At 37.5% G+C, this 12,100-nt stretch overlaps 2 protein-coding genes across 2 annotated transcripts; one reads left to right on the top strand and one right to left on the bottom strand.

Moving 5' to 3' along the window:
- Positions 1 to 863: 863 nt before the first annotated feature.
- Positions 864 to 3,952, bottom strand: LOC113751317 (probable carboxylesterase 16). The gene is made up of 2 exons (XM_027295284.1): positions 3,022 to 3,952; positions 864 to 1,857 (listed from the first exon to the last, which is right to left on the bottom strand). Exons 1-2 carry the CDS (start codon positions 3,747 to 3,749, stop codon positions 1,320 to 1,322), a joined length of 1,266 nt encoding a protein of 421 aa, XP_027151085.1. The 5' UTR covers positions 3,750 to 3,952; the 3' UTR covers positions 864 to 1,319.
- Positions 3,953 to 8,690: 4,738 nt separating this feature from the next.
- LOC113752727 (vinorine synthase-like) lies at positions 8,691 to 10,105 on the top strand. The gene has a single exon (XM_027296800.1). It carries the CDS (start codon positions 8,691 to 8,693, stop codon positions 10,020 to 10,022), a length of 1,332 nt encoding a protein of 443 aa, XP_027152601.1. The 3' UTR covers positions 10,023 to 10,105.
- Positions 10,106 to 12,100: the final 1,995 nt, after the last annotated feature.

Raw genomic sequence — 12,100 nt, 5'->3', positions numbered from 1 at the left:
TACTACGAAATGGATGAAAGTTAGTCTAGTTCCAAGAAGCCATAGAGCAATTAGAACAAACCTGTCCATCGTTTTCAAGAAATCCCTTGTTTCTTGGAGATGAAGATGTTTAACTGTCTGATTAATTAAGTTTTCCAGCTCATTCTGGTATCAGGAACCTATTCTAATTGTTATGTTACCATCCGCTTTATAATATGTTTTTCTAATAGACTGCAAAAAAAATTTCACGGATTTTGCATCTTTTGCCGGTAAGTTTAAATCCTTTATCTTTATACTTAAACCTAGAACCACTTGTGTGAAATTCCTTTTTTTTTTTTTTTTTAACTAAAATCCATATGTCTTTCTCTTATTTGAACATTTTTCACTTATAATGCATACAAGATGTTACTCTTATCCAACAAGGCAAAAAGAATCTAAACCTTTACGTTTCTTTGCAATAAAGAGTGCAAAGAATCGAAATCCTAATTCTTTGCCTACATAGGAAATTCCACAATAAACTCAAGTCTTTAATGCCTGGGCTATCATCCGTCCATCTTAACTAGAGGAAAATTTTTCTTAAACATTATATCCATATCATAATTCTGTCACAAAAAGCCGATGAAACTGTAGCCGGCCAAACACATATTAGGATATACCGCAAAGTACACGGAATTATGAGTATCCAGCAGCCTGCAAAGGATATACCACTGTTTGCCATTTGTATGGTTGTTTTAGTATCTCATTCGGCCATTGGATTACTTTCCACAACTCAAATGCGTGAAACGAAAGAAAAACTTCTACAAAGTCATCCGAGGAAACAGACCAATTACCTCAATCCTTCAGGAATCCTATTGGCTATATTTCTAGATTATCAAGATTACAAGTGATCAAACAGGAGAGGACAAATTAGGCCCCTTTTCTATTAATTTACATATATGTAATGCCCTTGTTCCTGTACACGGGCATTTTGTTATCGGATCATCATTAAACGACAAGTAAGCTACCTTGGATATCGAGAAAAATAATCTCAGCGTCCAATGACACCTATTTCCAGCATACAACAACAAGACTAAAAGAATAAGAGCAGATAGAATAATGTACAACCTCAAGTTGCCAGCCAAGATAATATGGATATCTTCCTCCCTTCCGTAACTAGCTCATTCCCAGAGGTTAACTTGGCATGTCCATTATACAGCTCCACCAGCTCTTTTGCTTTCCTATTAATTTTCTCCCTACCATCATTGTAGGGTGAAAAGAGCAGAATTTGCTACAAGCACGTTAACAGCAGTAGTCCACCAGTCTGCTCTTGACAACGATGATTCCTTACGGTCTAGAGGATGTTAATAAGAGAACTCATGCCCTCGCAGTGATATATACTTCTTCATCCATATGGCTATGTCCTCTGAACAAGCCTGGGCTTCAGGCGTCCCAAGAAGTAAATCAAGAGTGGCAAACTCATGCACAGCATCCTTGTAATCGAGAAGGGGGGCATCTACGTTGACCTTTCGAAGTTCCTGCGAGTATGCAATTGCCCGATCTCGCATCAAGTCATGTTCTGCAACAACGGTGAGCGTTGGAGGCATGTATTTAAGGGGAACCAATCCCCAGGTAGAGAGAGGGTTGGCAGCTGGATGGTCCAGATTAAATCCTTCTTCTGGTAGAAAGAGTTTCCATGCAAGCATGGACATAGCTTTGTCATACAGGTAAGAATTTGCCAGCTTAATCTCAGACTTTGTTGGAATGTTTCCAGTGAAAAAAGGGTACATAAGGACTTGTGCAACAACTTTTACGGGATCCAAAAGCTTGCCAGCCTCAACAGCTTTTTGAGCAACATAGTTTGCAATATTGGCACCACAGCTAACTCCAAGGAGGACACATCTATACAATGAAAAGCCAAGTTAGTAGCCTTACACAAAGTAATCGAGGGGAGATACAAAAATTAAAATATATATATATATATATTTGACAATGAAACAATGATGAAGCCACGTTGCACGAAACCAATGAAGTTTTTTTTCCTTCTCTTTTTTTTTGAGTTTTTTTTTTGGAGGGGGGATGAGACACATATTCAAATAGATAGAATTGAAATGGATAGACTTACATTAAATAAGTACAGCTGTTATAAAAGACTATTCCCCATAGATTTTATCTTTATCTAAGTTGCACTTGAAAGACACTACCGCAGAAACCGGACAGTTATAATGCTCATCCCTTTCTGTTCCCCTTTTTCACCAATGGATACACATGATATATCCTTAACCATGTAACAGATTCATAAATGCCAAATGTAATGAATCTATGTTACTCAATCTCATTTCCCTAAAGCATACCAGTTCCATTAGCTTCCATCACAGACATAGATTGTAATAAAAGAAAACAAATGTAGATTCATCAGAATATGTGCATTTGACCATGCAAACATGGACAAGTTTGGAAAGGATATTGGAAGCACAACAATGCACTTTTAGTGCAAGTGCAAAGGCAACAGATGGTTGAATATATTCTAACTGTCGCAAAGATGTGGCTAATGAAAAAGGATGAGCGAGCTGGTACTTCAGACTTAAGATCATGCTAGTGATGAGCAATTTTGGAGGCTTATGTGGCAAGAAGTGCGAACCCAGTGACTTCCTTGTATGTATACAAGATATCAGAAAGTTCACAAGGTTTTTCAAAAATTCAGAATGCTGCAAAACATGTTGTCTGCCGAAATGAATAGATCTAAGACTGAAACACAAAAGACTAAGTAAAAACGATTATTTTGCAAAGAAGCATCCATCTTTTGTTCAAAAACAAACAAAAACATCTACCATCCCCAAATAAAAAGCTTATGGAACATAGCTGCACATGAACGTAGCTTTTAAACCACAGATTTCAAATCAGAACCTTATGACAGAGTGCTTAAATTCCTCATTCAAGTCCCATCTCGCATTAGTATTTTCCTACTATTTCAAATTTTATGTAAATCAAACTTCGTGCAACTTAAGACGGCAAGAGCATGTTAAACTTAGATATTGAAAGCTCTAAGCATGTAGGAAATTATACCTAGAAGGGTCCCCGTGAGCTGCCAGCCACGGCTCAACTATCAAGGACCCAAATCCATCAACAATTTGCCGCCTCCTGCCACCTCCCTCTCCGTGAAAGCCACTAAATTTCCCGTTCTCAAATGACTGATTACACTCTGCCAAATTTGCCTGCTCTGCCAACCACTTCAAGACCTTCAACCCATCCTCAAAGGCTGCCGGATACTTACTCTCGGGCGCTAATCTATACCCTACCGAAACAACCACAGCATCACACAGTTTCGCCATCCGCCGACAAAACGTATCGTTTGCCACCGTATCAATCCCCCCACTCACCCAGCCCCCTCCATGGAACTGCACAATGACCGGCAATTTCTTACAATTCTTCCGATTCTTATCAGGTAAATACCCTCCATAAACCCCGTTTTCCGACTCATTACTAACACCAACTCTACTTTTGCTCGAAACCCTAACCCTAAGTTTGGGAAGAGAGTTCGGGGAAACAATCGCGGAGTCCGGCAGGAAAATTCTCAACGACAAGGACGTTAATGGATCGATGTGAAGGTTCTTGGTGGCCACGCCGTCGGTGTCGGAGAAGCTAGGAACGGCGGGGGCCACAGTCTCGTCCGGCCGTGAAACGACCCCATAGGAGTTCAAATCCGAGATGGAGCTCTCAAGTAAAGTCTGCAATTGGCGCTTGAGGTAGAATTTGCTGAGAACGCTGTAAATTTTCACCTTTACACTCGGCATCCTCTGCTTTCTTTTTCTTTTTCTTTTTCTTTTGGAGGAAAAATAAAAATTTCTACAGTCTCATCTAGAAAAGCATACATAAATAGGGATTGCGGGGTATTCCGAATTCTAGTGGGAGTAGAAAGAGAAATTGGGACTGATTCAAATCAAAATTTGATAATGGGGTATTTTTGTGGTCTTTTCTTCTGCTTCCTCGTTTTCTCCCTGTCCTTCTAGACCCACTGAAGTTTCTTCCTGTTTGAATCGTTGCCATATTTATATGTCATGGTTGAAAAGTGGGACTCCAAGGCTGAGGTGGTCTGAGCTACTCTTCGCTGGCACCTGAGAGATGATCCTCTGCGAGAGAGGTGTATGCGGCACCAGCGTCTAATGATGGGAGCATTTCATCTGTGGATCAATATCCAATGGTGCAAAATATTCTCCCAAAAACGTTCCAAAAGAAAAAAAAATGTATTATCAACTAACTCAAATTCTTGTTCATACCCAAATTAATTATTAGATGCAGTTTCGACGGAATAAACTTTCCAGATAACTAATTAGATAAAACGATACTTCTATGATCAAACGTAAAATTCATATTTTTGTTGTCTAATTGAAAAATTTTGCCCTAAATGTGGGAAAAGAATAGAAATAATGCAAACTTGAATCCTAAGTCGGTTACACACAAATCAAAATTAACATGCAATCGTAGATAAATCGATAATATGTAAAATTCTACATAATTTATGTCGAAAAAATGTAGAGCTTAGGATCAATCAGAGAAAATAAATAATAATTGATATATGCATTTCCATTTTAACTTTGTACTCAATAAAGAATAAATAATATATGCCTCCAACAATTGCTAAATACTAACCGGACACTATAAATATCACTCTTCAAGATAAATGCAGGGCTTTGGAAGATCAATGGTGGAGGAAGGATGGTATAGGGTTTAGCATGTAGGTTGCGGAGCAGAGAGTCATTTTGGAAGCGTCAATAATGGCATGAGCTGGGCGTACACGGTGATGAGGTGGCTAATGGAATACCAATCGTCAGATCAGATGGGAGCCAAGGCAACAATCACGATCAAATTCAAGCACCAGAATTACTCGTGTTTGATTTGACCGGAAAGAATAGTTCCACTGCCACGTAGTAGTGCTGCTAATTTACTACTAGTAATTTAGGATAGTAATTACCATTAATTATTGGCGCTTCTGTCATGGCTGATTCACCATGAAAGAAACCCTAAAGGTATTTCAAACTTTGATTAATCATTAATTAATACCACAAATTTGACATATTCTCTCATGTCAAAATTGACAAAATGTTAGAAGTAAAGGGCATCCTTTTTTGACTCAATTGCTTTCGTTACATCCTTTTTTTTTTTTTTTTTTGCTGTTTTTCGTTCCTGACTTTGTAGTTGGGGAAAACAAGATGGATTTTGGATGGGATATTACGTTGTGAGAAATTGCACCAAACACATTCAAAAAATCTTTGCAATTTCGTTCTGGTTCTAAATATGCTAATTGGCGCTTAACTCTTCACAGAAATGAATAAAAATATGTTTTTTGAGGCAGTTGCCTAGAATTATTTAAGATTTACCTACTTCAACGCTTTGTTTGGATTGCATTTTCTGGACTTTTTTTAGAAAAATTACTGTAACGATTTGATATATGTGAGATAAAAAAGTGATTGGAAAACGTGTCCACAAAAAACGTAATAATTTTTCTTTTAAAAATTGCAATCCAAACACAAAGAACCGTTGTGACATCTTTTCTCTGGAATCGTTCAACTGTGTGTTTGTTTGGATACACTTTTTTTAAAAAAAAATTGTAAATAATTTTGGGTTAATTATATTTACCTTTCTTAAGGCATGACCAAATTATAGGTTAGACCTTGAGGTTTTGCTATATTACAAAAAAAAAAAAAAAATCCTCCATTATGAGAACCTATAACAGCTATACCCCAATCGTTAATGATCTAACATTGACAACTTTTTTTTTTAGTGATATTGACAAATTATTTTACTGGATATCCCAAATTACCCTAAACCTCAATCGATCTCTCTTCCCTATTCCTCAGACTAACGGATGACAATGTCGATAACTACCAGTGGGTAAACAAAACTCAGATTAATATTTATTCATATATCATCCAAGCCCATCTTAACGAAGTTAAACCTCAAAAAATGTAATTAAGTGTAATATAAAATGAACTAAATATAGTCCATCAAACACACAGAGCAAGGGACATTTACCTTCCACCTAGTGGCCAACTCAGCCCAACTGTGTATAACGGATTAATAGGTATAAGAACTTGATTATACCAAAAGGAGGGATGCACCTGACTAGACCAAAAGAAGGGATGTTGTGACACTTTCTTTGGATTTTTTTTGCTGCATGTGGGGTTTGAACCCCCGACTGCTCCGGCACCTCATTTGGATTTTTGTCGCTGCAGGTGGAGTTTGAACCCCTAATCTACAGGCAAAAAAAAACTTTTAATGGCTACTGAACTAACTTTTGAATTTCTGATCTACAGTCGTCCAAAGAGGGACTAATTGATGGCCACTCAGTGGTTAAATAACCTTCTATCTAGACTCACGTGTTTCTGGTCAGGGAATCAATCTCGGGTTGTAAATTGTAATGTGTCAGATTTCAGAGCATTAGTATTTTTTGGGCTTCTGTTCTGGGCCATGACCCAAATTTATCTATCGACGAGGAAAGCAACATTGCTCGTACTATTTCCGGAAACGCAGTCCCCATTGTTTACCCTTGCAATGGGCTCGATTACTAAGCCGCTAAAATGAGCAAGAAATCTGTAGAAATGTACCCAAGCCAAACCATTCTTGGCTCATTAAGCGATTATTGAGTATTTTCTTCAAATATTTTTCCTCTGAAACCGTTGTTCAAGAATGCTTTGTCCGAATGAAAAAAAAATCATCCTCTTATCTTTTTTGAATATTACTACATTACCCAAATAAAACATATTATTTTCCAATCCTGCCTTAGATAGTTCTTGTAAGGATCCTTAGACCTAAATATTGAAATTTGATTAAAAAAAAAAAAAGCCAATTACAAAGGTTAGGTCAAAAGCTAAACAAACGAAGTACTGTAAAATAATAAAGTGACAAAAGTCAAAGAAGTTCCCCCTTTTACAGAAACACATTACATTGCAAGCCAACGAAATTAGATCTGATCAAAAGTGGATGTTGCAGGAGGAATTTCCACATTCATTCCATACCATGATTGGCCATTTGAGGCTTATTTTAATTTTCAAGGCGTGGGTCACTCTCCAGGATGCAAGACAACCGAGATGAGCTTCGAGGAAAATAAATGTTTGACAGAATAGCTTCGTTTGGAATTAAATTACTTAAATGTAATTAAAGTACACTATATTACAATGGGGCGATTTGCTCCCAAAAAAAAAAAATTTTTTATTTTTGTTTTTGGCTGTGAGGAATCACACCAGAAGTTAGGTATTTTGTAGCCGACAATAGTCAACAGCACTTACATTCATTTTGTTCGCACGTTATCTGGGCAAGAGATGGTTGATAATTTTCTTAGTAGCCTTAAAAAACTATCATGGGCAAGATTGAAAGATTAATCAAATTACTTGATATTTGAATCGAATTTGATTTGGTAAGAACTCGTTTAAACTCGATTTACCAACTAGTTAAATCAAATTTAAACAGTGTTTCGTGTTCAATGACTTTTATATTCAATAAAAAAAAGTTCGTTCAAACTCGATTCGATAATTAAACAAATTAAATATGAGTAAAAATTTAAAATCATTAAAATAATCAAATACGTTTAAGTATTAGGATGTTCGACTTAATTAGATTTGTTTGTACCCCTAGTCACGGGAGTAACTAATTGTCTGAGTAACCAAATATTTTCGTAAAGGCTCGAAATAAATAGCCAACTGAAGCTCTCATGCTATATACATATGGCTCACCAATCAGATTTCGTTAAGTAGTACAGTTGATTATCTCATAATATTGATGCATCGTTCCCGCTTTTCTCAAACTCTACCCAAAAATAAATAATTTGACAAAATTAAGGCATGCAGTTGTGGCCAGCGCTCTTGGGCAACTGGAGAATTGCTTATTAAACCCAAAAAAAATTTGGATCGTGATTTTTTCACAGAAATTTTTTTTATGTTTTTTGCGAACATATTTTTTTAATGATCTTTCTACTTCATATATATCAAATCGCCACAATACATTTTTATGTAAAAATTTCTGAAAATAGCAATCCAGAAATTTTCTCCACCACGAGCAATGATGTACGAGCTAGCTAGCACTGAGTAACCGTACGTCTTTTTTGCCTAATTAAATCAGGTGCAATCCCACCACATTCCGGTATCCTGGAATATTATTATTCACCATGTTAGTAAATGATGCTAGTGATAATAAAAATATACACTATAATTTGTCATAGGTTCTATCCGCGTCTTTTTTTATTTTTTTTTTATCGACACAGGGACCCGGGTCAATCCTTACGAGGCCCGACTAATCCCAGCGGCCCGACGTCCGACTAATCTATCAGCGTCTATGATTAGCGAGTTGTGCAAAGAATCCATAAAAAAGGGTTGACAATTGAAATTTGATATCGCAGACATATTCAGATCCTATCCTTTATTCTGATCCCATCATGTCAGCCATTCCAACTACTACAAGCTCACAAGGTTGAAAAAGCTGCATGATTTCACACATAAAAAGTTGATTAATTTGGGAAGATTGAATATCGGCTTTCACCTTGAGGAATATGTGGCTTACTTTCCGATTGTGACAAGAAGGCCATGAGTTTGACTTTCATGGTGTGGTAGCCCTATTTGAGCTGGTCTGAGCGGTCTCCTCCCAACACATTCGACATATAACCTCGTGAGTAAACAGGGAGAAGAAAAAGAGAGTATCTATCCATATATCATCAAAACCGTCGTACTTAGCTTGGCTCAAAAATGAAGGTTGATGTACAAGTCATTTCCAGATGTACAATCAAGCCATCTTCCCCAACCCCTGATCATCTTCAACATTACCCGCTCTCTTTTCTTGATCAAATAAACCCTCCTGTTTTTATGCCTCTTGTACTCTTTTATCCATCTGATCAGAACCATCTCATCACCAGTACTCCAGGTCCAGGCAAACTAAACCAGCTCAAGAAATCTCTATCGGAGGCCTTAACCAGATTCTATCCTCTAGCGGGACGGCTCATTGACAACACCTACGTCGACTGCAATGACGAGGGCATTCCCTATGTCGAAGCTCGGGCTAGCTGCAGACTTTCGGACTTTCTTGACAATCCCATCCCTGGAGAACTCAACAAATTTCTCCCTTTTGATTTGGATGATGTGAAAGATATTGGGATGGTTATCCAAGTTACTTTATTCGAATGCGGTGGAGTTGCTGTAGGAGTAGCCATTTCTCACAAGATTGCGGATGCCACGTCACTTTTCTTGTTTGTAACCAGCTGGGCTACCATTTCCCGCAGGGACAGCCATGAGACACGGTCCCCAATCTTTGAATCTGCTGCCATCTTTCCACCTAGAGATGTTGCAGGCTATAACCATGCCCTGGGTATGGTGAAAAAGGACGAAATTGTGACCAAGAGGCTTGTATTTACCGCCTCAAAGATCGCTTCTCTTCGCGAGAAGTATACAACTAACAGTAATACCGCAACTGGTGATGAATATCATCAAATACGTCCAACTAGGATTGAGGCGCTATCAGCTTTCATTTGGACTCGTTTCCTGACAGCCACCGCCGGACACAAAGATAACCGCGATAAAATGTACATGTTAAATCATGCGGTGAACCTAAGACCAAGGATGCATCCGCCTTTGTCGGAATGTTATTTTGGTAATCTCAGCAGGCCAGCTATAACCATACCTTCATTTGACAACGATGAACAAGGTTATGGGATTGTGAATCAAGTGAGAGATGCAATACGTAATGTGGGAGGAGATCAATACGTAACTAAACTTCGCGAAGGTGATAAGCATTTGAACTTCATCAAGGAGAGAGCTAAGCTGGTGAACAAAGGCGAGGTGGTTTCGTTTAGCTTTACTAGCTTGTGTAGGTTTCCATCATATGAAGCTGATTTTGGATGGGGGAAGCCAGTATGGATTGGTTCGGCCAGCCTCACCTTTAAAAACCTTGTTGTTTTCTTGGATACACAGTCTGGAGATGGCATAGAGGCGTGGATTAATATGAAGTTGGAAGACATGGCTAAACTTGAAGCTGACAAGGAGTTGCTTAAGTATGTTTCCACAAGCACTGATGCTAAAACTTAATTTGCTCTCTATGCTTCTCGATATGGATGTCAAATTGGAGCTTGAGCTCGAGATTTCGTTGATATTGGAATAGAGCACTAATGCTCAAGGAAAAGTATGTACCTATAATGAAGTTGTAGTACTACGCCGTCTTTTTCTTATTGGGGATTTTGCTTCCTTATCCAAGTCTTGTAATTTGTCATTCTTAAATATCAAACTCATGTCCTGGACTGTTTAAATGCTAGCTGTTGGTGAAATATAAAACATCTATTATTCGTGCTTTTTCCCCCCATTTTAATCTGTGTTGAATAGTGCCTAGAAGTTGATTACGAGCCTTGATCTGCTACAGAGAGATTTGGAGAAGATAACGTTGGCTTTGCGAGAATAAATCAGTACTTATATCAGACAATCATCTATGGTAGAAAAACATCCGTAACTCTCAAAATGATAGTATATGTAAGTTTCCTACTTTCTTTTGTGATTAACCATTGTACTCTTTTCATACTCATTAAACGTGATAACTGCTGAATTAGTCCTTAGAAGACAATAGTGTCTCATCCACCAATGACCAACCAATCAAATAGTATATACTTTGGATGCATGCATGTGGATTCATTGAACGTCTTATTAATTAAAAAAAAAAAAACACACACACACACACACACAAACACGCAACAAGAAGGATTGAGAAACGCATGGCATAAGTAATTAAGTGAATAATGTTTTTTTAGAAAAAAGTAAGTAAGTGAATAATGTTCCACAATATTACACAAATAAGTATCTTTAATTTGTCGTGTTCTATTAACATCTAAGTAGCAATTTGAGTTGATAGAAAAAGGGTTTCTTTCCACTTGTAACGCGAAGGCCATTTGATTTTTGACACTAGCTAGAAATGGTAGGCCATCTAATATGTCACATTGCCTGCTTAAAGTGATGTCGATGGATGGATGAATGAAATTGTGTTTCCTGGATCAATATCAAGCTGGAAGATATGGCTAAACTTGAAGCTAACAAAGAGTTGCTTACGCATGTTTCGTCTTCTTGGATGCCACATTGAAGCTTGAGCACGAGTTTTAGTGACATATACATAGAAATAGAGCTAGTGCTTAGGCAAAAGGTGTCTAGAAAGGATTCATTATAGTACTGCGCCTCTTTCTGTATTTGAGGATTTTGCTTCCTTGTTTAAGTTGTTCAATTTGTAAGCCTTAATCATCAAAGTTCATGTTCTGGAATGTTTAGATGGTAAATTAACTGTTTGTGGAATATAAAATCTAGAATCATGTATTCTTCAGCTTGATCTCTGATGAATAATGACTTCGAGTTGATTATGTAACTTCTGCCGGCTATATATGCATCTACGTATACGTGCAGCTCAGACTTATTAAACTCGTTTGTGTTTTATAATTGCTGCACTTTTCTCTTGCATGCTTAAGACTTTGTCCCCCGTTCCATTCGGGCGATGATTGCTGAATTAGGCCAAGAAGACGATAGAATAGAGGTCTCCTCTTAACATTTTAGCAAATCACATGGTATAGTACATTTTGCAGAAGTTTGCCCATAAAAGTGGCCGGAGAGCTTGGTCACGAGTCAATAAATTTCTCGACTTTCTTGCTTATGGTCGTGTTTTTGTAGCCTTGGGTATTAAAGAATATAGCTTTCTTTCTTGTGACTTTGGTTTGGTATGAACGGATTAGCTTTCCTTTCCTTTCCTTTGAACAATTAACAAATGAATGTTTCTGTTTACATTTGTCTTTTATGTAATATTCGACTAGTCATGTCGGGGCATTATAATCAATCATTATCAGGAAGGAGGTCAGATTTGGAAACACCCAACAGCAGCGTTGGGTGTTTTCAACTCTTTTTTTGGTGTCTAGTCTTCGGATCTCAAATTCTAGCTATTGATTCCACCATCGATCCCCCACTCAGATAATAACATGAATGGTCGCCAAAAACTAATCCATAATAGTCGTGGCAGACAATTGACTTTTTTTTTTTTTTGTTTTCTCATTGGCCTAATATGAACTTGAACAAGACAATTATGATCGTTAAGTCTATTTTTTATTGTTAAATCCCTCCAATTTGAGATTTAAAAATTAAAA

This window comes from Coffea eugenioides, chromosome 11 (assembly GCF_003713205.1).
Source record: "Coffea eugenioides isolate CCC68of chromosome 11, Ceug_1.0, whole genome shotgun sequence".
Taxonomy (NCBI): domain Eukaryota; kingdom Viridiplantae; phylum Streptophyta; class Magnoliopsida; order Gentianales; family Rubiaceae; genus Coffea; species Coffea eugenioides.
The sequence above is the reverse complement of the archived record's forward strand: the minus strand, read 5'-3'. Positions and strand labels throughout refer to the sequence as shown.